At 43.7% G+C, this 25,067-nt stretch overlaps 1 protein-coding gene across 2 annotated transcripts in view; it reads left to right on the top strand.

Annotated features, from left to right (window-relative positions):
* Nucleotides 1–25,067, top strand: part of tc2n (tandem C2 domains, nuclear) — a 32,707-nt gene that overhangs the window by 6,137 nt on the left and 1,503 nt on the right. Inside the window, 11 exon segments of one of the 2 annotated variants that reach the window (NM_001292160.1) lie at nt 217–345; nt 1,116–1,313; nt 1,835–1,999; nt 3,028–3,116; nt 3,835–3,910; nt 4,499–4,584; nt 5,073–5,189; nt 5,825–6,016; nt 7,747–7,861; nt 8,331–8,539; nt 12,626–13,288. In NM_001292160.1, the coding sequence (NP_001279089.1) occupies nt 217–345; nt 1,116–1,313; nt 1,835–1,999; nt 3,028–3,116; nt 3,835–3,910; nt 4,499–4,584; nt 5,073–5,189; nt 5,825–6,016; nt 7,747–7,861; nt 8,331–8,539; nt 12,626–12,733 (1,484 nt within the window). In that variant the 3' untranslated portion in view covers nt 12,734–13,288. 2 annotated transcript variants of the gene reach the window in all.

The following is a 25,067-nucleotide window of genomic DNA, read 5'->3' as shown; positions in this document are numbered from 1 at the left end:
ATCTCTCTCCCTGTGTGGGTGTATCTCTCTCCCTGTGTGGATGTATCTCTCTCCCTGTGTGTGTATATCTGTGTGTGTGTGTGTGTGTATCTCTCTCCCTGTGTGGGTGTATCTCTCTCTCTGTGTGGGTGTATCTGTCTCCCTGTGTGTGTATGTGTCTCCCTGTGTGTGTATCTCAGTCTTGCTCTCACTCCCTGTGTGTCTTACTCTCTCTAGGATGGAGTTGGCTGGCTGTACTAGTTGTTGCGGGATCACTGATGACCATTGTGCTGGGGCTGACAGCTGACTTTATAAAGGATTGCTGCAAGAAAGCATTTAATGTGGAAAATGAAGATCATGAGGAAAGTACGTGGCTGTATCCTCTTTCTGCACCAACTGGTCTGGATTTACACTTCCCTGTGTGTGACACTTCACAGCCTCCATGACACTGTTTGGAAAGAGAAGAGAGTTTCTCCGTCTCCGTGTCCTGACCAACAATACGCACGGATTTTAAAAATTGTCACTCGCTCCACGGCTGTTTGTGGGACATCACTGTGGCAATTGGCTGCCGTATTCGCCTACAAAATACAGTCACAGTAAATCCTGTCAAGCGGTTTGAGACATCCTCTCAGCCTGAAACGCGTTGTATTAAATTCATTTATTATTATTATTATTAAGTTTGATGACGTAAAACAGAAGGAGATAAATCCGTTCAGTCCATCAGACCTATTCCACCAGTTTATTAGATCGTGGCAGATCTGCGACTCCCAATCACACCCACTTGGCATTGACTACCTCTGTTTGTGGGGTGGAGAGGTTAGCTCTTAAACAACCCACTTAAGCTCTACTTAGAAGTTTGTGGTGAAAAACCCCAGAGATAGGTTCAAACTTGAAAAAAGACAGGTTCGTACGTATGTGATATAACACGTCAAACCAGCAACTTGCAGATACTTGGGTTTTGTAATAACATTTGGTTCACATTCACTTACAAACCACACAGTCACTCCACTTTACAGTATATTTTTTGAAGCACTTTGAAACGTCTCAACGACGTGATAAGGCGCAATATCAAATGCAAGGATTATTATTGTTATTAAAGTTAAACCTGCCGTAACCACAACCCTAATTGTTCTCAGTTCCTGAGGAGCCTAAAGGTGCCTCTTCGCTGCAAGAGGTCACGTCTGGTCCAATGAAGATGGGGTGCACGGAGGATATCCTGCTGTCAAAGCTGCCTCTGGATGGCAGGGAGGTGCCCTTTGTGGTCCCAAACCTTCAAGCATCCTACATTCAGCCCAACGTTCAACGGAACTACAGCTATGCAGAGGCCAAGCCAGGTGAGCTTGTGGTTAGGAGTTAACCCGTCACTGTTGCTTAACAGTATCCAAACCAAGCTGAGATTTCCACCCATCCCACCTACACATGGAAATCCCAGAGACAGACTGTGGGAATGGAATGTGCTCTCTCTCTCTCCCTGGATTAGATTGTATCAGAGCAGAGTTAGTTCCAGAGAATTGGCATGAAATTTCTTCGGTTTCATTCAGTTAGAAACGCCCGGCTATTAAAAGGCTTGTATTATCTTTTTGAGTGTCCTTGCCACTTTGTAACCTCATTCCCAGGCCCTGTAATCCTCTTTTAATTTAAAATTAAATTGACCACCAAACACACAGTGAATCCACTTTGCCATGTATCACGTGAAGCACTTTGAGATATCTCGACCACATGATCAGGTGCGGTATAAAATGCCAGGATTATTATTATTATGATTATTACTATTATTGGGGTCGGGGCTGGGACACATGACTCTTTGTGATGATCATGGAGTTCTACCCTGTACAGTATATTTCTCTGTGTCCAGGTTTCTCGAGGACCTCCTATGTTGAGAGGAAGCTGGAGATGACGGGTGGGCTTCAGTGTATGCAGGAAATTGACGAGGTGTACAATCCCAACTTCGTGTTGCAGTCGGTGGGGGCCAGTAGAGGGCCCGGACCCCTGGGGAACACTGCGGGGCCATACGGCTCAGGTCAGTAACAATACAGAGTCTGCGACCTCCAGGTCGAGGAATCGCGTTATTAATAATAATAATAATTAATCAATCACAACCTTCTGCTACATAGTCGAGAGAGAGCTGCCCACCTACCCACTGAGCCAGGCGACGTGTTACAGAAGATTTGGCTGCATTTGTGACACATTTTACATTTTCATTTTTTAAAAAACCCAAACCACGTGATGGAGATTCTCTCTGGATCTCAGTATCTCACAGATCAACAGCTAAACACAATGGGAATCATTGTGTGGGCTTTGATTTAGATGTGCGAGATTGATATGTTTTGATTGGTTTATTGGATAGCCATGTTGATTAGATTGGAAGATGTTGGAATGCGCTTGGCTCTCCCAGTCTCACTCTGGCTCCCGTTCAGCTGCCAAAATAAGGCGGCTTCTCCCCCTCCCCCCACCCATTCGCTAATCTCACTTTGTTGGTGCCTGCACTTCAGATTAACAAAACCCTGTCACTGTTAGTTACAAAACTGTGTGAGCGACAGTGAGGTGAGACACACAATCTACTAATCAACATGTGCCAAGTGTTAGCGAGGTTTGTGCCTGCAGATGTGTGTGTGCACCAAGGTACAGAGTGCATGGTGACCGAGCTCTGTGTATGGACCCACTGCTGGAAGGAAAGGTCCAACTTCATCAATTCCTCAGAGTTTATTCTGCCTCCATTATGTTGATTCACGCACGGATCAAGTTGACAAACATTGCTGTGAGCGGGGCCGATGGGACCTCAGTTTAACTTCTCGTGTGAAGAGTAACAACCGCTAACGCTGTGTGTGGGTGTCAGCCCAGACCGGGAGCTCATGGCCCCCAAAGTCAGGCTTGAACCCACAACCTGCTGACTGTGAGACGAGAGTGGTTCCCACTGAGCCAGGCTGACGCCTGCCAGTGCATGGACTGTTTGTATTGTTTGATGGGCGTTTTCTGTCACTGCCCCCCCCGCCCCGTGTATCTCCTGCAGGACTGGGAGCTTGACGTGTTGTGACTGCTTTGTTTCAGTGTGGGACCTGAGGAGCCCCAAGCTGTCTGGCCAGGCAGCTCTCAGCAGCTCTATGTTTGATCTGTCCACAGCGCAACATCGAACCCAGGTGAGTCTCCGAGAGTCCTCTGGGCCCGGCCCTGCCCAGCTCCACCCACCTCACTATGTACTACTGGTACAGAACAGGCTACACAGAAACATGCTGATGAGTCTCAAACCAAACTGAGAATTCCCCACATCTCATCTCACATGGAAACCCCAGAGATTGTTGAAATGGAATGTGCTCTCTCTCTCTCTCCCTCTCTCCCTGGAGGGACACCTCCTGCTTACCTAATTCCAGAAAGATTAGGCGCAGGTTGGCAAGAGCCAAGGCTTGGGGGGAGCCCAGAGTGTGTGTTGGGAGTAACTGCTGGTGTCTAATCAGCTAAAACCGGACATTGAGAGCACCGTCTGGCCAGCTTTCCTGCTGCTTGTCCAGCAAGGACCACCCTACACCTCCAGTTAGGGCTTTGACTCACAGGGTTAACAGGAGCCAAGTGGGACGATTTCCTGCTACGTGACTGGATGATTCACAAAACAGAACATCAATATTTAGCAATTGAAATTACATTAACCATCTCTTTAAAAGAGCCATTGTGTTTGTCTCTCTCCCCACTTCTCCTCCCCCCAACAGAAAGCTGGAACTCACTTGGTTATTCCTTTCCAGACTCATTGCTAATCATTGCAGCACCTCAAATTGAAAGGAAACTGAGTGTCTGAAAAGTGCGCTCGCAGAATATTTTGTAATGCTGGTTATTAAAACTCTCTCTCTCTCTCTTTGCTCACAGAGATTCAGCTCCACGTCCAGTATCAACAGCAGCGTGTCGTCCATGATGGATTTCCAGGGAAGCAGTCGCAGTCTAGGTGAAGTAAATAAATAACTAATCCACTTAAAAGAGAAGGGTTAGCCATCTGGCAACAAGTTAACTGTGTCCACTGAGCTCTTCTGAGCTCAGCCATGCCTGTAGGTATCTAATCCTGCATACCCGCCTGTCCACTTCCTCCGCTCGGCGGACTCCAGCTTGCTCCATGTCCCCCGCTCCACCATCGGCAGTTGGGGCTTCAGTGGCTCTGCCCCAACCCTTTGGAACTCCACCCCACAATCCCTCTGTCTCGCCTCCTCCCTTTCCTCCTTCAAGACACATCTCAAGGCCCTCCACTTTGACCGCGCCTTCGGTCACCCGCCTACCCTCATCCTCCTGCCCTCCACCCCTCCTGATGCCAACCCCCAGCTCGGGTCCAAATCCCTGACTGTGCAGCACTTTGGGACGTCCTCCCCTCATGAATTACAAGTGTAATTTGTTGCTGTTGATCAACTTCATTATTGGAATCGGATGCCAGATTTAGGATGTTCTTGGCTCCCAGGTTTGTCGTCAGGGCTACAAAACGTCCGTCTGTATCTTTGAGTTGCATTGATCCCAGGATCTAAATGTTCTTTTCGATCCACAACAGATAGTCCTCTGGACGATTTGGGAAAACTGACCCTGAAGCTCAGCTACAAGCCATCGAGGGAGCAAATCTGGATCACCGTGGTCCAGGTAAGTTCTGTGTCTCCTAAATTGGCTTTGGTTGTCACAGAAGAAGGGACGGAGGCTGTTTAATGATGATATACAACACAGCCGTGTTATATCCCTGTGCCCAGGCCCTCGGCCCGCGTTAGAAACAAATGTCCAACTCCCAGGTTGTGAGGTCGCCGGTGAGGTCACTTCCTGCACACTGCATACGCATGCTGCTCGCCGCTGATGTCACTTCCTTTGTGACGTGTCATCGGCGGCACTTCCTGCAATAACCTGATGACCTGGAAGTTCACTTTTTTTTTTAAACGCAGGAAGCTGATCAGTCGATGCCAAAAGCCAGGTGTATTTTTTTTAACATAGAATCATAGTCTTACAGCACAGACGGCCTCGGTGGTGACGGCTCTTTGAAAGAGCCACTCACCCGTCCCAATGGAATCATTGCATTTTCTTCCTGTGGAATGTGTTAAAGATTCAAACTGCAATCTCTTTTTTTCCTTATTTTGGTGAAGGTGAAAGATTTGTACCTGGGCTGCAAACCCACAGACAAAGTGAACATTTATCTGAAAGGAACAATAACGTTACCCAAACCAGTGCACTTTAAAACGTCTGTCAAAGAGGCGACCAGTGTGAGTATCTAACCTTCAAACCTCTCGTTTTGCAATTTCATTGCCACTAATTACATTGCTGTTTTGTAATCTTGTCCCAGTTTAATACAACAACTTGCACTTATTTCACATCCTTTATGCAGAATAGTGTTTCCTTGTCCCAGTGGTTCGAGTGGAAGATCCTTGTTCTCACCTCTAAATCCCTCTCCGGTCTCGTTCCACTGTACCTCTGCAAACACCTTCAAGCCAACCGCCCTTCTCTCAACCTGCTTCATGTCCACTGCCCAATCTGCTTAACCATTAGTTTTAGCCATTAGCTATTCTACCCCTGTTCTCTGGAACTCTCTCCAGCTCGTTCCCTCCCATCTTACAGGATTCATCACAACATGTATCCATCCAGCACTGGGAAGGATTGGGACATCTTCCTGATGTGAAAAACCACGTAAATTATATTGGCTTGTAATGGCAATCATTGGCTTGGCACCTGAGCTGGGTGTGTTGAGGGGTTGTTAGGGAGGAGAAAGAGGACTGAAAGCACAGTAATAGAGATAAATCCTGAAAGTTGGGATTTCAACTCATTGACCAGTTTCCAAAGGGATTGATGATTCCTGCACTTGAACTAATGCACCACGTTTTTTCCTGTTTCTCTTTCCCAGGACCAGCTGTTCATGGAGACGTTTGTGTTTAATATCAAGCTCTCCATCCTCCAGACACATGGCCTCGTCTTCAAGGTTGTGGCTCAGACCTCGCGGAAAAGGCCAGTGGGCGAGTGCTCAGTCTCTCTCCGAGAGCTCAGCGATGTGGAGTCTGACCTCTGCCTGGAGATTCTCCCCCCTTCCAAAACCCCAGTGAGTGTCACTGTCTGGTGTGTGATAATATTAATAATACTAATGATAATGATGATAATAATAATGTAATCATAATCCTTGCATTTGATATAGTGCCTTATCATGTCGCTGAGAGTCTCAAAGCACTTCACAGGATATAGTGTAAAGTGAATTGACCGTGTGTTTTGTGGGTGAAACGCGGCAGCCAATTGCACTCAGCAGTGTCCCACAAGCAGTCTTGGATTGAATGGCCAAATTTATTTTTATTTATTTCAAAAGGATTATTACCCCCAGAAAGCAATCCTTCAATTGACTAACAACTCATTGCTGGTAAACAGGCGTGTGGAGTAATAAATAGATTTAAGTAAATCGACACTGGTGGAATTTTGACTGATCTTTGTTCCTAATTCCGTGGTGAAGCCTCACAGTTTAGCTGTTGTGTTGTGAGCTGAGTGGCAGTTGCGTGAGATTTAATAAAAGCAATATTTTCAGAGCAATTAATGATTGATCACCTCATTTTGACAACGCTACCTTTCAATCCTGTTTTTCCTGTTTTTATTTCAAGTAAAATTTTATTACATCGAAAATTGTCACCAGCAATTAAACAGCGAGAACCACCCAAATTTACTGAATGGCCTCCTACTGTTGATAAATTTCCGTGATTTACATTCGCTGCATTTTGCAATCCATTCTGTGAGACCTGGTGACTGAGCTTGTCTGCTACGAGCAAGGAATTTACCTGTACAGACTTAATGGGCCGAATGGGCTCCTTCTGCAATGTAAATTTCAAGGACTGTTCATCAAAGCAATTGGGGTATTTATTTATTTTTTGCAATTTGTGAAGCTTCACGACGTAAAGCCTGTTCTCAGTGGTAGCGCTCTCTCTCACAACAACTTGGATTTATATAGCGCCCTCCAAGGCGGACGGTGTCTCAGAGCGCTTCACAGTAACGGATCCTGGAGCCGAGCCGGGGGGAGGGGGAGGAAGGTGACCAAAGGCGCGGCTGCAAAGTCAGAAGTTTGTGGGGTTCAAGCCCCCACGCTGGGACTTGGAATCATACAGTGCAAGCTGACACTCCAATGAATTGCTTGGGGGTTGTTACATTGTGGGAGGTGTCGTCCTTCAGATGGGATGTTAAACCGAGGTGGTGTCTGCCTGTTCACGTGGATGTTAAAGATCCCGCAATGCGATTCAAAAACAGAAATCAGTTTCTCTCTCCCGGTGTCCAACAATCGCCTCCAAATAAAACTGGCCATTCGCTCCACAGCTGTTTTTGAGACGTTGCTGTGCACAATTGGCCGCTGTATTTCACCCCTAAAATACACAGTCACTGCGCTTTACAATATATTCTCTGAAGCGCTTGAGATGTCTCAATGGCATGATAAGGCCCTAAATCAAATGCAGAGATTATTAAAGCTGGATGTGGGCACGGGTGGGTACGGGTGGGTATGGGTGGGCGCGCGGGTGGGCACGTGTGCATGCGTATGCTTGTTCCGCGTCTTACAGAACCAGCCGGACCTCGAGTGGGAGGGACAGCAAGTGGTGTTCATATGGGGTGGGATAGTTTAATGACCCGCTGACATCAGCAGTAATAATCATCGCTCAGTCTTAGCTTGGCTAACGAGAGCAGAGTCAACGAAGGGCTTCTGTTTCGGCTCTTGTTTCAACTATTAAATTGAATCGAATAAAAAATGAGTAGTTTTCCCTCTTGGCTCCTGTGCTGAGTTGCGACTTGTTATTTTCTCCCCAGACCTGCCATGCCCTGCTGCACATCGGGACCTGCTTCCAGGCTATCAGCAACCGCATCCAATTGCAGGTCCTCGAGGCTCAGAACCTGCCCACCTCCTCCACACCTCTGACACTCAGTAAGTGAGGAGCTGACTTCACCTGTACAGTCCTGTAGCTCAGTGGTTAGAGCACTCACCTCGCAAGCGAGAGACCTGGGTTCGATTCCCGGGCAGGGCGAAACCTTGGACAAGTCTCCTTACTCCACACACCTCTTTTTACCCAGCAGTAAGTAGCAACGTGGTTGTTAGTCAATTAGCGGATCGCTTTTCCAGGGGTAATAATAAAATAATAATAATAATTTGGTCACTCAAACCACGACTGTTTGTGGGACACTGCTGTGTTTCGCCCACAAAATTCACAGTCACTACACAGTCAACCACTTTTCAATATATTCTGTGAAGCGATTTGAGACATCTCAATGACGTGATAAGGCGCTATATCAAATTTTAAGATTATTATTATGTATACTCACTATTTGTTTCCTGTTGTGAAACTTTTCAAAGTTGCCCAAATTAATTGTATCATTGCCTTTCCCTCCTTACCTAGATTTCTTTGTGAAGGCCATGATGGACTGCAGGGACGGGCTGATTAACAAGAAGAAAACTCGGCCTCTGAAATCTGTCAACGGGAAGGTGAAGTGGGGAGAGACCTTCCTGTTCCCCGTCTTACAGAACCAGCCGGACCTCGAGGGTCTCAGCTTCACCCTCAAACTGTACAGCAGGAGCTCAGTCAGAAGGAAGCACCTTTTGGGGCAGGTAATTTCTAAGTCGCATTTCTTTCATTGAATAGTCTCCTGCGATGGCAAAGGGCACGGGTTTAGCTGCTTGAACTCCAGCAGTACCTCACTGCATACTCTGAGGTCCCCAAATGGAGTCCAGTAGTTTATGTGGAACCTGTTGTGTATTGGTCAGAGCACTCGCCTCACAAGGCAAGAGGACCCGGGTTCGATTCCCAGGCAGAGCGAAACCATAGACAAGTTTCCTTACTCCACACACCTCTGTTTACCCAGCGGTAAGTAGGTACCTGGTTGTTAGTCGATTGGCAGATCGCTTTCTGGGGGTAATAATCAGTTGAAAAATAAATAAATTGTGGTTACTCAATCCATGACTGTTTGTAGGACACTGCTGGGTGCAATTGGCTACTGGGTTTCACCGACAAAATATACAGTCACTACACTTTACAGTATGTCCTGTGAAGCACTTTGAGATGTATCGATGATGTGATAAGGTGCTATATCAAATGCAAGGATTATTATACGCTTTGGCACTTGCCAACCTGCACCTAATACTCTCCCAGATTAGGGAAGGAGTGTGTACTCCGTGACTGACAGACAGACATCATGTTAAACGTGTGTGAACTCTAAGTGGTTTGTGTGGTGATGATTTTGTGTGTTTATATCTGACCATCAGCAAAACGAGAGCTTTGTTACTCGAATGAGAAATGAGCAGCTTTATCTTGTTAACGATTGTTAACATTGCACTTTGACAATGGGTTTGTCAGGTAAGGAAGGTGGTGTTATGCGGCGCCTCTCTCTTGTGTTTCCAATCCAGTTATTGTTAAATGTTAATCGAGTTTGATCCAGGCTCATTGTACAGCACAATGATGGATTGAAACAACAGATTGACGCAAGTTTTTTTAAAAGAAAGATTAGGAGTAAGAGGGGAAATCAGGCAGAACCTTTTTACACAAAGGCTAAAGGGCTCGTCTAACACAGCTACTGTAGTAATGGGTTCTAGAGGCCACTCAATGTCTTTCTGTGGAGAAGGGATGGATTACATGACATGGTGACAAGGCTGGCAGCTGAAGTTCTGAGGAATCTAGGAGGAATGTGCTTTTTTTTTTATTCCATTGCCCTCCTTGCCGATCCCCCCCAGCTCCACTATCCACAAAATCCAGTTGAATTCAGATTTCTGCCACCCATGTACTCATCCTCTCGAAACTCTGAACCTCCATCACCCCAGCCCTCCCCAGGCTCCACTGGCTCCCTGTCAAAGGACAGATCAACTGAATAGCATTTATATAGTTTTTATCTGCTTACTCCATTTTAAAAATAATAATCATAAAAAGTCTCACAAATAGCCATGAAGTGAATGACCCATTTTATCTGGAGTGATTGCCGGCCAGGACATGGTGGTAAACAAACAGGCCATGTTTAGGAGTTCTGACATAGGGGAAAGGAGTTGATCCTCATTTGTATGTGATTTTGTGTTTTTTTTTGCTTCGTTGAATGTCTTAAATGCTTAATTTTAAACGTCCCAAAGCTTTGTAGCTTTAGTGCTCCGGTGATAACATAACTCGACACACAGATCTGTTTTCTTTCCTCTTTGTTCTCCTCTCTGAATATTTTACTTAACAAGGACAGCCTTTCATCAAACATTCATTCAGATAGTCAGGCAGCTACTTAAAGCTACTATTCATTACAGCAGGACAGGTGGAACTCCTGGTTTGAGGGAAAGTCACGCTGTTGGTTTCAGTACTGCAACAATTTTAATATACTTTTCCAACAGCACTGTTCAGTCTTCAGAAGAGAAGGCCTTCACTGAGGTTGCTGTAAAATAAGCAGCTTTTACTTTTGAAACTCAAAATTAACACACTGCCTTGCTGAGAGATAATAATCCTTGTGTTTGATACAGCGTTTCTCACGCAAGAAAGTTGTCTCAAAGGCCAGGAGGAGGATGTTTGGTCACAATGCTTTGTGCTTCTGTGTGAAGGAACCACCAGTTGTTCAGGGTCTTTTTCCCAGCCCACATACCCTCGAGATGTACCACAGATTAGGCCCCGCACGTTGGGAAGATTTAGTTTTTTTGTACTTTGCCCAAGGCCAGTTATCAGTCGCTGCTCTCAGAGCAGTTGAGGACGATAATGGCAGGTTATTAAGGCCAAGCGTCAATGCTTCTTGATCAGCCACATTCTCTTCTAAGATTGGCCCCAAGGTGTCCCGCTCCTCATGCTGTTGACTCATTGGTTACCTTCCCAGCAGCACCGATGAAGATCAAATGATCTGAACAACTTTGTGAGAGTTTTACTGAGTAAAGTTTTCCTACTTGTCATTATTTTATTCACACTGAACCCCAGGTTAATTACAATTAACACAGACTTAACACATTGTTTATATGACTGACCCTATGTCAGGCAAGTTTCCTTACTCCACACGCCTGTTTACCCAGCAGTAAGTAGGAACCCAATTGTTAGTCGATTGGCGGATCGCTTTCCAGGGGTAATAATCCCTTTTTAAAAAAATAAAAAAAAGATAATTTAGTCACTCAATCATCAGGCCATCATTTTCATGGCAGATAATGATCATCCTTCACATGATGGAATGAGGAGGGGAAAGGCTTCTGTGATATCTCAGCTTGTTTCAGCATCTCCAGTCTTGTGTCGCTGTTTTGTAACCAGGGGGTAACAGGACTTACCTGTGGACACCCTGTATTTGAGGCCAGATAGACCTCAATATGTTTTTAATATCTTTCCCAACACAACCTCTTCCTGTTCTTAAGACCACACCTGACCTAAGTGCGTATTTGGTTAATAGCTCGGGGCTATGGGAGGAATAATGACACATAATGTAACCTGTCAGTTGAAGTTCTCCTCAAGGGGATTTTTTCCCTGTTTCCTCATTGATTAAAGCCACTTAAAAGAGGAAGTTATTTCCAGTAAGATGAAACATTCAAGACTACAAATGGCAAACAATCCACAAGATAAGTTTCTGTTTCAGAATCCAACTCCCTGTTAAATGAGCCTCAGTGAGGCTGAGCCTTACAGTCACCTTTAACTCCTGAGGAGACAAATGCCATTATTATCTCTGAACCGGAGAGTCAGGGATTTGAGCCACAAGAGTCTACGTGCTTCTAAAATCATTTTTCTGGAATTGGAATTAGCCTCGTCTGTGGGTAGCACAAAGGAGACTAGTGTGTGGGTCTGTCCACCCGACTGATCCTGAGCACTATTACCTGGGACCAAAGACGGCAGTGAACTGGCTAGTTCTCACCCTACTCAGTGTGGAACTGTGTCAAACAGGAAAACAGAATTGAGACATTCATGACTGTTTGTGGGACACTCACTGCTGTGCGTTCAATCCACGACTGTTTGTGCCCACAAAATATACAGTCAATTCACTTTACAGTATATTCTGTGAAGCGCTTTGACACGTCTCAAAGACGTGATAAGGAGCTATATCAAATGCAAGGATTATTATTATTAGCTTCTTTTGGTTCCAAATTGCTGTTCCACTTTTTGTTGTCTGACCAAACACATCTGAGCAATCCATTTACCAACTCAAAATCAATTATCCTTACATTTGATGCAGTGTCTTTCACATCAGAAGGATGTCTTGAGGTGTAAATTGTAGTGGCTGTGTATTTTGTACCAGGAGAAACTCACTTCCCTTTGGGCAGATGCAATGGGATCTTCTACCTACACAGGCAGGCGGGACCTCGGTTTAATGTCTCCCCTGAAGGACAGCACTTCCAACAATGCAGCGCTTCCCCCAGCACTGCATTGGGGTGTCAGCCAAGACGATATGAGTTCCAAGTCACAATTTGGGGCTTCAACACACAGCCTTCTAACTCTTGAGGGGGAGTGCACCCAACTGAGCCAGACTTCTGAGCTAGTGGAAGATTGAACCCTTAGCATTTCCTAATCCAGAGTATTGCACTCGGCTCTGGCACAGGGGTCTGTAAGAAAGAAAGATAAAAAGATGGGAAGAACTGACTTAATCGTAACTGGTTACCTATGGAAATACTTTGTCCCTATTTACCCTCGCGTATGTGGCTGTTGGTGACTAATGTATGCTGTTGGCTGGAATCTGACTTTGTCCTGTGTGTCTTTGTGCCTTTATTTAGGTAGTCATTGGTTCGGACAGCACCGGAGAGGCCTGGGAGCAGTGGCAGGACATGGCCAAGCACCCAGAGAAAGTTGTTCTTAAGTGGCACAAATTGAACTCCAGCTGAGGCCAAAACAGCACTTGGTATTGGATAAACCTGATCAGATCTCAGCAAATAGGACTTAGGATCTAGAACGGGAAGTTTCTTAGCATCTCGTCTCTCTGAGATGATGAGGGAGGGAGGGAGTAGGGGGAAAATGTTTGTATCATTGTATCTCGATTATTGCTATCTCATCTTCTGAGGTGGAATACAAACAGGCTGGTGTGTTACAAAGCAGTAAAACATTACGGGCTGAAATGAATGTAAATGAAACATCTCGAGGAGCTGCTAAAATTCCAAGCTGTGCTTCTGCCCTGTAACAAACTTCAGGCTGTCCATTTAATAGCGGGTAAAAACCTCATGGACCTGCTGTTGTGTGTCTCTCCTTATTGTTCCTGTTCCTGATGGACAGAAGCTGGACTGGACATGGCAATGACCAAATTTCTGTGGTTACAATGGAAGTGATCCTGTAGTTCAGTGGTTAGAGCACTCACCTCGCAAGCGAGAGACCTGGGTTCGATTCCCGGCAGGGCAAGACCTTGGGCAAGTTTCCTTACTCCACACGCCTGATAATAATCCCTCAAGAAAAAAAAAAATAATAATTTGGTCACTTCAATCCATGACTGTTTGGGACGTTGCTGTGCGCAATTGGCTGCCGTGTTTCGCCCACATACATACAGTCAATTCATTTTACAGTCTTCTGTGAAGTGCTTTGAGACGCCTAGAAGACATGAAAAGCGCTATATCAAATGCAAGGATTATTATTATTATTCTATGGCCAAAACCTTTATGTGAATAAAAAGTTGGTGTCAGATTAATGCTGTTAATAATTATAGGCTGTTTTGTGCAGTGGCCAAGGTGGTTCAGGGCCAAATTAAAATTCAGGGTGTGAAAAGCGCTATATCAAAAAGCATTATTATAAGTAATATGAGGATGTTTGGGATATGTAATGGGGAGGGGTTGGATGGGGAGGATATCTTAGTCAGGGTTGTCCAGCTGGCGGCCCACTCCCTCCATAATCCACAATATTAGGGAAGGGAAACACAAAACCTTTTTTCTTATATGGCCCACAGACATTTCTCAAATAGGGTAGACAGCCATCAGCAGCCAAAAGGCTGGACCAACCTGTCAAACTTATACACATTCTAGAATGAAGCCTGGGTAAAAAATGCACTTTTAAAGGTCTCGGAGAGATCTTGAATTCATTGTAAAGCCTCTCAGCGCAAAGCACAATCTGTCACAACGTGGCTAACTGGGATGATATAACTGGTGTTCAAATAAATTAGAAATGTCAAACTTCTTCAGGAAGGAAGAACGAAAGGGATTTTTTTTTCTTGCATATTACTGGGAATGTTGAAGGAATTTAGGGTTTCAGAAAACACGGATGAAGAAAATTCCTTCCAATTTGTTGCACATGGAACAATGCAATCTACAGTATGTCAGGTAATCTGTGGGGAATCAAAGGTTTTTTTTGGCATTGTGACCCATAGTATTTAACTCTTTATTTCACGGGTGACATTTCCATGGTTGACAGCCAAGTTGCTTCTACAGAGTATCATATTCTGTGTATAACACACAACCCAAATGTAATTGTATTGAGTCAGGCCCATGGCGAGGTGGGAGGTAGGGTGGGGGAGGATTTAGGATTTGCTTACAAATTGTTTCCTATCCTTTCTTATGGGAATCTATTTGTACTGTTGGAACCTGCATTTGTTTTGCCTTACCAGCCAATATCTACCCGCCTATTGCCTGTGATATAGTTCCTATCCAGAACCTACTGATGGTACCATTGTGCTTAGTTATCCGTGAGATGCAGTCTATGGAACCCGGTATCTCACATTATTAGATCAGAACTATTAGTGGAGTAAGCAAATGGTTATTTTGGCTTTAACTAGAGGAATGTATTGCTTTCTGATTGGCTAAACTTCAGCTATTAGGCTACTGAGTTACTGATTGGCTTTGGTTTATAAATATGGATGTTTTCTGCTCAATGTTCATCTGTTCATTTATATTACACTCCTCTGGGGGGGAGGTATTAACATAGACTCCCATATCTGATTGATAAGTTTACACAAAATCATAAATAAACCCTGGCTTCAATTGTCTCGTGGATATGAAGCATTTTGGAAGTATCTAGTTTTATGAAAAGAAATTGTGTCAATGGTGTTGATATATTTAAAGGTGGTTAAATAGCACTTTCAAGGTCTGCAATTCTATTTGAATGGGGAGTGACAAGATTTGTGCGTTACTGGGACTCTTTGTGGAACCTCTGTCCATTTCAGATTGTGTTGGTGAACAGAGACCAGTGAAGGACTCCAATAAGACAGGACCATCGACAATTGTGCTTCAAGAAGCTGATGGATTTTTTAAAAAAAAAATTAGGCTTTAATATGGTAATTTTATTGAAAATGTTACTCTACAAGCCTCTATTTTTAATAACATAGCTGTATGTTTTAATAATGTAGAAACCTGTCACTCTTATTTACCATACTAATAAAGGATAGAACTTTATACTAAGTATTTGTTGTCTCCATTTTTGTGCCAACTTTTTAATTTAATTACTCGTTGATACAAGTGACTGAACTGAATCCTCTCAACCCCTCTGCTCTGTCATCAGTGCCTTCAGCCACTACCCCCAGAACCTCTGGAACTCAATGCGTGATACATTATTGTTCTTGGGATTTAAAAACAAAACAAGATGATTAAATTCTTCGCTGAAATATGTTTGACCTAAGACACAATCAGCCCTGCCAGATGTCTGCAATAGGTGCATAGCTCACCATTGCTGGAAATGTCCCCTTCCTGGGTTAAACATTTATTTAAATCTTTATTGACATCCTAATTAAGATATTGCACTACACCTCCCCCCCCACTAGAATAGATTTATTATAGCATTTAGCTATAATTGTGTAAAAACAAAAGTGGGATGATTATATTGGTCACTCACTTCACAGATGTCTGGGGGACATTGCTATGCACCAATTAGCTGCTGTGTTCATTCCTGAAACACCCAGTCACTACACTTTACAGTAAATCATGTGAAGTGTTTTGAGCCAAGGTGCTGTAAACACTATCAATGCAAGGATTATATTATTATTTTGTCCTTCTGATGTGAAAGGTGCTTTACAAATATAATTTTGTATTGTATTTTTATAATGTAATTTCCTAAATTTACCTGCAAATTCCCTTTCAAGTGGAGGGAATAATGTATCTTTCATTCCTTAGCTGGGTGTTTTTAGGATTCGATTCAAATGGTATTCTGTAAAGGTCCAAGTAATTTTGTCTTGCATGGATTATTCAATGGAACAAACTTGTTCTTTTGCTTAGGTACAGCCTGTTAACTGATTGCACGTTAAATGGCAATCCGGATTGAGTTGGATTGGTTCAGGTGTGTTTTCTGTTGTTGGGGGGAAGGTTTAACAAGGAATGAACTCAACCAGAAACCCAGTGTTAGAGAATGAGCAGATTGCAATTTATTTTGGGGGGGGGTCAGCCGAATGTCTGACCATGCTTATGGGTATCCAAACCAGACCGAGTCCTCACTTATGTATGCCACCTACACATGGAAATATCCCCATGATTGGAATGCAATCTGCACTCTCTGTCTCCCTGGAGGGACTCACCTTGCTTACTTAATCCCAGAGACTATTATGTACTGGTTGGTGAGATCCAAAGCTTGGGGGACTCCAGAGTGTGCTTAAGAGTAGTTAATGGAGGTTAACCAGCAGAAACAGCATAACTTGTGATTGAGAGTACTGTCTGCAAGCTTTCCCGTTGCTTGTCCAGCTTCAACCACCTTAGCCGTGTGGACTTTGGTTTGCAGGATTAGAAGGAGATGAGTGAGAAGAATCCCTAGTCCTGGTGAACTAGAGAGTAGGCGAGAGAAATACTTTCAGATATGCCAAGACAGCAGAACAAGAGATCGCCTCACAGGAGTTATGAAGATCAGTTTTATACAGACAAGAGAAGGGGCATTCAATGTCTGGAAAGTTGTCACCAGGGAAAGGTAACTGAGGCCACCATCGTTAAACTGTCTTACCAAATGTTTTTTGTGTGTGAGGAGAGATGACTATTTTCACCATGAATTCACCGGTCAGTGTGACGTCTTGTGTTTTGACAGTTTTGTGTCACGTGTTTGGTCCAGCTTTCCTTGTGTTCAGTGCTTTCACGTGGGGACCTGGATCCTCTTTAAAAAATGCACACACGACTAGATCAACGTTACTAATAATTTAAGTTTATGGCTTCTGAATACGGTGCCTTTGCAAACAGAATGATTTATAGTGTGTACCGAACCAAAGGTCAGGAATAGCCCGGCGTCTCTCTGACGTGCTAAGCATGATCTCACTGTCCATATTATCTGTGTTTATTCATCATAAATATGAGAAAATGAAGATTTGACTGCAGGTGGCTATAGGTGCAAAAACAATTCAGTTTTGCTTCTGATGTTTTCTGAGACACCGTAAATAGTTTCATCATTTATTATGACACACTTAGTTGGAACGGAACCAAGGGCAAGCAGGAGTTAGAAAGAAGGTGGACTGAAGGCCAAAAGAGTCCGCTGTAGCAGTCAATCCTTGAGCAAACTCTCCAAACCAGTTTATAGGATATTTCAGTCAAATTTTTTAATTGAATCTGATTGGATGACCTTGGGCATGCCCTAAACTTCCCCCTGCCCTCAATAATAATAATCTTTGCATTTGATTACTCAAAACTTTTCACAGAATATACTGTAAAGTGTAGTGACTGTATATTTTGTGGGCGAAATGCGGTAACCAGATTCACATGGCAATGGCGAAACCTTGGGCAAGTTTCCTTACTCCACACAGAGCCTAATAATAATCCCTCCAAAACCAAAAACAATAATAAACTGGTAAATTTTAAATCCACGACTGTTTGTGGGACATTGCTGTGCGCAATTGGCTGCCGCGTTCGCCCACAAATATACAGTCAATTCACTTTACAGTGTGTTCTGTGAAGCGCTTTGGGACGTCCTCCTGACGTGAAAAGCGCTATATCAAATGCAAGGATTAAATTAAATTAAAATGACCCACAAACAGCCATGGAGGGAGTGACCAATTGTGTTTGTGGGATTATTGGCCAGGACACCAGGAGAAACTCCCTTCTTTTTCAAATAGTGCCGAGGGATCTTTACCATCTACCTGAACAATTAGAGAGGACCTCAGTTTAAAATGTCATCCGAAAGATGATGCAACCCACACCCAGGGCTGCATTGGAGTGTCTCGTTAGACTATGTAATTCCAAGTCCCGATCTGCATCTCAAACCCACAACCTTCTGACTCAGAGGCGAGAGAGACACTGACGCAATATATTGATTCCAAACATTACTTGTGCAAAGGGCGAACCCCAAACCTGAACCTCTGGTCATCTATGTAATTTTGTTGATGTTGTTTACAACAATGCAGTGCTGTCCAGCAAGCCTTACGAGGTGAAAACTGCAATGTTACAACCAGAAGAGAATACTAAAACTTAACGGAAAATATTCAGGTCTCGCATTAGGAAACAAAATACTAGTGAACTTCAGCACTAGTGAAGTGGATGGATGTGGCCAAACAGAGACCAATGGTTAGGAGCAGCTTGAATCAATTTTGTCCTTAGTGAGCTCAGGCATCACCCTGAAAAAATGCATTGTGTATTGGCACGAAAGCAAAATGATATACTTAATGAGTTGTAGGGGAATAGCAATGCTTTATTTATATGTTGGGTGTGTCTTGATCAGTGACAATGAGGCAAAAGTATTCTCATTTTGTGCTGGCAGCTGTACATTATAGCACTCTCAAGTTCCCTTAACCACTTTATCTAACAAGTTAAATTATCCTTGTCTGTCAAGGAATTGATTCCTGAACTGCATGCTAATCCCATTACAGGATGTGAAAGATGACTTGTGCACTCGTTTGTGATAAGGCTGTCATAATAATAATAATTTCATCATTTCATAATAATCCTTCAATTTGGTATAGTGCCTTATCACGTCTCTAAGAAGTCTCAAAGCACTTCACAGACTATATTGTAAAGTGGATTGACTGTGTATTTTGTGGGCGAAACAAAATAATAATAAGTAACATAGCATTGGATTCAGGCAGTAGATGGAAATTGGTCCACCCAGGCAACCATCCAACTTCCCAAAAGATTCCTTTCTCAAATCATTTTCATGATTTTGTGATAATAATCTGTGCATTTGATTCAGCGCCTGAGGATGCCTCCAAATACTTCACAGGATATTTACTGTAATGCATAATGAATTTTGTGCTCCAAGTATACAAGACCTTTGGTAGAGAATAACTTGCTGAAACATTGAAAACCTTTAATTTCCCATATATTTTGTGACAAGGTTTGCTGCCCGATCTGTCCTTAAAATTCTCTGAACCCTAGTCCCTAACAATCCCTAGTTATCCTTCATCCAGTCCCTGGCCATGACCTCTTTCCTCCACCTCTACCACATTGCCCGTCTCTCACAATACCTCATTCAACAAGCTGCCGAAACCCTTGTCCACGTCTTGGTCACCTCGCGGTGAGTCTCTCCTTCTCCACTATTCACAAAATTCAACTCATCCAAAACTCCGCCGCCCACATTCTCACCGCATTAAACTCCACACCCCAATTATCCCAATCCTTGCCAAGCGTCACTGGCTCCCTGTCACAGAGCTGATGGAATTCAAGATCCCCAAGCTAGTGCTTAAATCCCTTCACACCTTGGCACCACCCTATCTCTCCAACCTCCTCTCTCCTCACAGCACTACCCACTGCCTCCCCTCTACTGGCTCCAGCCTCCTCCTCCTCCCTCAAACCCTCGGCTCCACCATTGGCAGCCGTGTCTTCAATCACTATGCCCTGAAGCTATGGAACTCTGTCCCTCAATCCCTTCGCCTTGCCCCTTTCCCCATTTTCAGGTTGGGCCTGAAGATCTTCTTCTTTGACTGTGTGTATGGTCACCTTCCCCCTCCCCTTGGCTCAGCATCGGGCTCCGCCATTGTTAAGCACTCTGGGACACTGCCCGACATGGAAAGCACTATATAAATGTAAGTTGTTATTGTTGTTGCAGGTCTATCGGTAGTTAGCCTTCAATAATGCTCAGTTCTAGGGGCTATTGACCATTGTCAAAAGTCATGGTCTTGAAAGATCTCGTCTGTTAGGAAGACCATTTGTTTATGGCTCTTATTTTCAATCTCTTGGCTCCCCACTCTGGTCCAGGGTGCTACCCTGAGTGAATGACACTATATAAATGCAAGTTGTTGTTGTTGTCTGATTACCTCTCTCTGTCCCTCTTGTAGCCTCTTTTATTTAGTTTGAATTGCTTATCACTAAATGGTTATGAAAAATAAATCAGTGCTTTATAGGATATTTATTCGAAATAAAGGTCAAATAATGCTTAATGTGTTATAGAAGTTGAGGCATTGAACAAAACTAAGGTCTCTGATAAAACCAGTCTGGCTTCTAACATTAAAGAACATTTTATAAATAGTTTATTAACTGTTGTGTGCTTTTCTACAGATAGTGGCTAGTTTCCAATGGATGCAGCTGCCTATAGTAAATGCTCCGAGAGGTTCTCATAGCTTCACAATGAGGTTTAACCACTTCATGTGTACATGCTACTGAGCTGCCTTTTTGAGATTGTAAATACATTGTGAAGGATTTCCACCCTGCTGTTTCCTCCAGGATGTCTGACCGTACACACGACTTACAACAAACAAGACCTACGACCCTTTCTGCCATTCAAGCGCTGACAGGATCCCATTGTTCACTCCTGCAGATGGGATGTGGCTTGCACTTTCAAAGCTGACACCGAAAAATCTTGATTGAAGCGAGGCAACTTAATTGTGATTCAAGTTTGCAGCTGATTACAAACACATGCAATGTGTTAACCCCTTCCCTCAAACTTTTATTTACTAAATTGTCAGAGGTGCCATCTTTCAGATGAGTTGTTCAACTGAGGTCCCATCTGCCTGTGCGGGTGGATGCTGAAGATCCCATGCCACTTCTTAAAAAGCAAAGAGAATTCCTCCTGGAGTCCTGGCCAACAATCCCCCAGATTGATCGCTGTTTGTGCGATACTGCAGTGATCAAGTTAGCTGTTGCATTCGCCTAAAAAATACAATCACTACACTTTACAACACATCCTGTGAAGCGCTTTGAGGCAGAATCCTGGCGTGAAGGCACTATATCAACTGCAAACATTATCATTATTATCTGTTATCATGGAGGTAGCATTCTCAGATGAAATAAACTCAATATCAATATAATCTTCTGTGTCAATGAAATATGGTTATAGTGTTCAGGAAGATGCCACAGGCTAGTAGAGTGGTGTAACATTGACCATGCCACCAAATGGTGTTTGGTTCAAGCCCCAGAGATGCTTCTTTTATCATATTCACGCGACATAGCAGTCCTGAGTTTTAATACTGAGTAAATTGGTTGAGGGATGTTTTCATTAACACAAACAAATGTATTGTAATTCAAGTCCAAATGACAGGACTTAGTTACCTAGTTTATAAAACACTGATTAAGCCTCAGCTAGAGACTGTGTTCAGTTCTGAGGAAGATGTCAAGGCATTGGAGAGGGTGGAAAGGAGATTTACCAGTATAGTACCAGGAATGAGGGACTTCAGTTATCAGGAGAGGCGAGAGAAGTGAGGATTATTCTCCTTGGAAAGGAGGTTAAGAGGAGACTTAATAGAAGTATTCAAATTTATGAGATTCGATAGGGTGAACAAGGAGAAACTATTCCCACTGGCGGGTGGGTGGGTAACCCGTGGACACCGACTTAAAATAGTTATTAAAAGAAACAGAGGGGAGGGGAGGAGAAATGTTTTCACACAGCGAGTTGTTGGGATCTGGAATGCATTGCCTGAAAGGCCGGTGGAACCAATTCAATAACAACTTTTAAGAGAGTAATTATTTGAGGAAGACAAGTTTGCAGGGCTATAGGGAGAGCGGGGGAGTGGGGTTGATCAGGGCTATGGGGAGAGAGCGGGGGAGTGGGGTTGATCAGGGCTATGGGGAGAGAGCGGGGGAGTGGGGTTGATCAGGGCTATGGGGAGAGAGCGGGGGAGTGGGGTTGATCAGGGCTATGTGGAGAGAGAGCGCGGGGGAGTGGGGTTGATCAGGGCTATGTGGAGAGAGAGCGCGGGGGAGTGGGGTTGATCAGGGCTCTGGGGAGAGAGTGGGGGAGTGGGGTTGATCAGGGCTCTGGGGAGAGTGCGGGAGGGAGTGGGGTTGATCAGGGCTATGGGGAGAGTGCGGGAGGGAGTGGGGTTGATCAGGGCTATGGGGAGAGCAGAGCGCAGGGGAGTGGGGTTGATCAGGGCTCTGGGGAGAGAGCGGGGGAGTGGGGTTGATCAGGGCTCTGGGGAGAGTGCGGGAGGGAGTGGGGTTGATCGGGGCTATGGGGAGAGCAGAGCGCAGGGGAGTGGGGTTGATTTGGAAGCTCTTTTCAAAGAGCAGCACAGACACGATGGACCGAATGGCCTCCTTCTGTGCTGTATAATTCTATGATTCTAACCCCCCGCCCATCCCTGAAGCATCCAAAGTATCTGTTGCTGAGGTTTGTCCCCGGCTCAACATGTCGCCTTGGCTAATGCAGAAAGGGGAGTGTTCCAGTGAGACATGAGTGAATAAAAATAAAGCTGTTTTTCTTGTTTTCCAAAAATGACCTTTCTGTGTTCAAAAGTAGGACAAATCCAAAAAAAAGTTAATATTTCAAGTCTAATATAGAACGAGGTGTATTTAATTAGTAGCTTAAAATAGGATCTTTGTAATGGTTCCTTTGACCTAGTGGCTTTGTGATACCTTCTAAGCACTCAAATGTCCTGAAGATATCTTCTTGCGTGTTTTAGATTGAGAAATAATTTGTCAGTGTATCACTGTAATTTCATACACATATCACTGTGTCTCTCAAAGGAATAAGACAATGAAATACCTGTCATGCCACTGAACCTTTCATCCCAACTGTTACAAAACATTTGCTCACTGTAGTTTGAATGTCATTAAAAAGCATGAATTCGCTGCTCCCATGGCCACATGGGGAGAGGCAGCAATGAGCCACACAGATCATAAGATTACAAGTTCAAATGTGAATCCAGAGCTAATAATTAATCCAGTAATAATAATTCCAATTTTCCCGTTCGTTCCTGTATGGTTTGCACGCCATTAGATTTGTTCTATGGAGAATTTCAGTGAGATAAAAGTGTAAAGTTCAAACCATTGCATGTTGTAGCATAGCATGAATGTTTCTAATTGATGAGCATTCAGTATTCCCAATGTAGAGTTCCCAGCCTCCGGGTAATGTAATGAGAAATCGTTTTTGATTTCACGAAGTGTTTACCATTAGTTATTCGTTGACTTCATGACTGCTTGTGAGATCTTGCTGTGCCCAAACTGGATTTGTCTCCAAACACAGTCACCAAACTTAGCAGTAATTCGCTGAGAAATATTTTGAGTTGTATTGATGTTATCAGGTCTATATTGAATGCAGTGGATTATTATTATATTAGATGGTATAGCATTAGGAAGTATTCCTCTGCACCCCCCCTACCTCTCTGACCTCCTCTCGCCCCAAAACAGTACCCGTTGCCTCCGTTCCTCTGGGTCTGGCTTCCTCCTCATCCCCCGCTCCACCCTCAGCGGCCGTGCCTTCAGCCACTATGCCCCGAGGCTCTGGAACTGCCTTCCTCACTCCCTTTGTCTCGCTCCCTCCCTTCCCATTTTCAGGTCTCTGCTGAAGACCTTTCTCTTCGTCACCTTTGGTCACCTTCCTCCCCCTCCCCCTGGCTTGGTCCCAGGATCCGTTACTGTAAAGCGCTCTGAGACGCCGTCCGGCGTGGAGGGCGCTATATAAATCCTAATTGTTGTTGTTGTATTATGATGCTAGGATTGTTGGCCATGCTGTTACAATTCTTGGACATGTATAAGGTGAATGCCCCTAAGTAAGTAAGTAGACCAATGTTTGAGACTAACAAGGTCAGCATATTAACTCTACATTATTCTCTCACTGACATTTTTAAACACAAGCATTGAGTGACCAGGAGATAGCAGAATGTGCTGTTAATTGTAATGGCCCGCAATTGTAATGGTCTTTATATGTGATGCATTGCACAACATATCAATGTAAACATTACCATAGGTGCACCAGTGACTTGTTTTCTCAAGGTGGGAAATGCACAAGACGTTGTATTACAACAGCAGGATATGAAAGATAACTTCTGACACTGCCTGTCGTGCCTACTCAAGCCGGATCTATTTATGTCTTTCAATCTAATTGAAGAAAACTGCACCAAACTATAGTTATCCTTTGGGGAAGAATAAAGTTTTCTGAAGGATGACATGACCAATAATGCAACAGTCCCCCAGCACTGCATTGGAGTGTCATCTTAGACTATGTGAGTTCAAGTCCTGACATGTGACTTGAACCCACAAGCTTCTAACGTCACTTCATGGCTGTTTATAAAGCACGGCTGTGTGCAAAATTGGCTGCCACAGTCACCTACAATACATGGTTACTGCACTTTACAATAAAATCCTGTGAAGATATTCCAAGATATTTTCCTCATGTGCAAAGATTATTTTATTATTTAATTTCTATTCGAACCAGATACAAATGTGGATAGCGCCCTCTTCAGGGAGTGCGTTTAAATCACCACAAAATCTCAGCAGTATTCAGTGCAAACACCACTTGGCTTTTAACTTGAATCTTGTTTGCCCAAAATGTTTCTGTAATGAACTGCACAGATCAGGAATGCCTTTATTGTGCCTCTTTGCTAGAATGATTTTAAAGTGCAGTCCTGTAGCTTAGTGGTTAGAGCACTCACCTCGTAAGCGAGAGGCTGGGTTTGATTCTCGGGAGTGCGTAACTTTGGGCATGTTTCTTTACTCCACACGCCTGTTACCTAGCAGTAAGTAGGAACCGGGTTATTATTGGCAGATTGCTTTCCCGGGGATAATAATTTCTTTAAAAAAATTGCTGTTACAACTAATTTAGCCTGGATTTGTAAATATGAACTGGAATATAATCAACATTGGACTTTCACTGCCAATTTAAGTGTGACGCAAATCTATTAAACCAGCAAAACTATTAAAACTAGCCAGTAGTGCTGGCTTCTTTATCTGCTGAGAATTGAAGAAATGAAATTTAATTTAAATATTTAATAGAATAAATGTTGACTTGCTATTCCAAACTTGTAAAAAATTAAAATCTTAAGTTTAAGTCTTCCTTTTCAACTTAGAGAATCTTTTTATCAACCGTCGCACATTACTGTCAATCCAATTTGTGGGGTGCGAGGAATTATTGTAACTGCGGTGTATGAAGAAATAAATTATTAGAACAGCTCCTAGAAGCATAGCTGTAATC

The sequence above is a fragment of the Callorhinchus milii genome, unplaced genomic scaffold (genome assembly GCF_018977255.1).
Source record: "Callorhinchus milii isolate IMCB2004 unplaced genomic scaffold, IMCB_Cmil_1.0 Scaffold9, whole genome shotgun sequence".
NCBI classification, from domain to species: Eukaryota; Metazoa; Chordata; class Chondrichthyes; order Chimaeriformes; family Callorhinchidae; genus Callorhinchus; species Callorhinchus milii.
The sequence above is the reverse complement of the archived record's forward strand: the minus strand, read 5'-3'. Positions and strand labels throughout refer to the sequence as shown.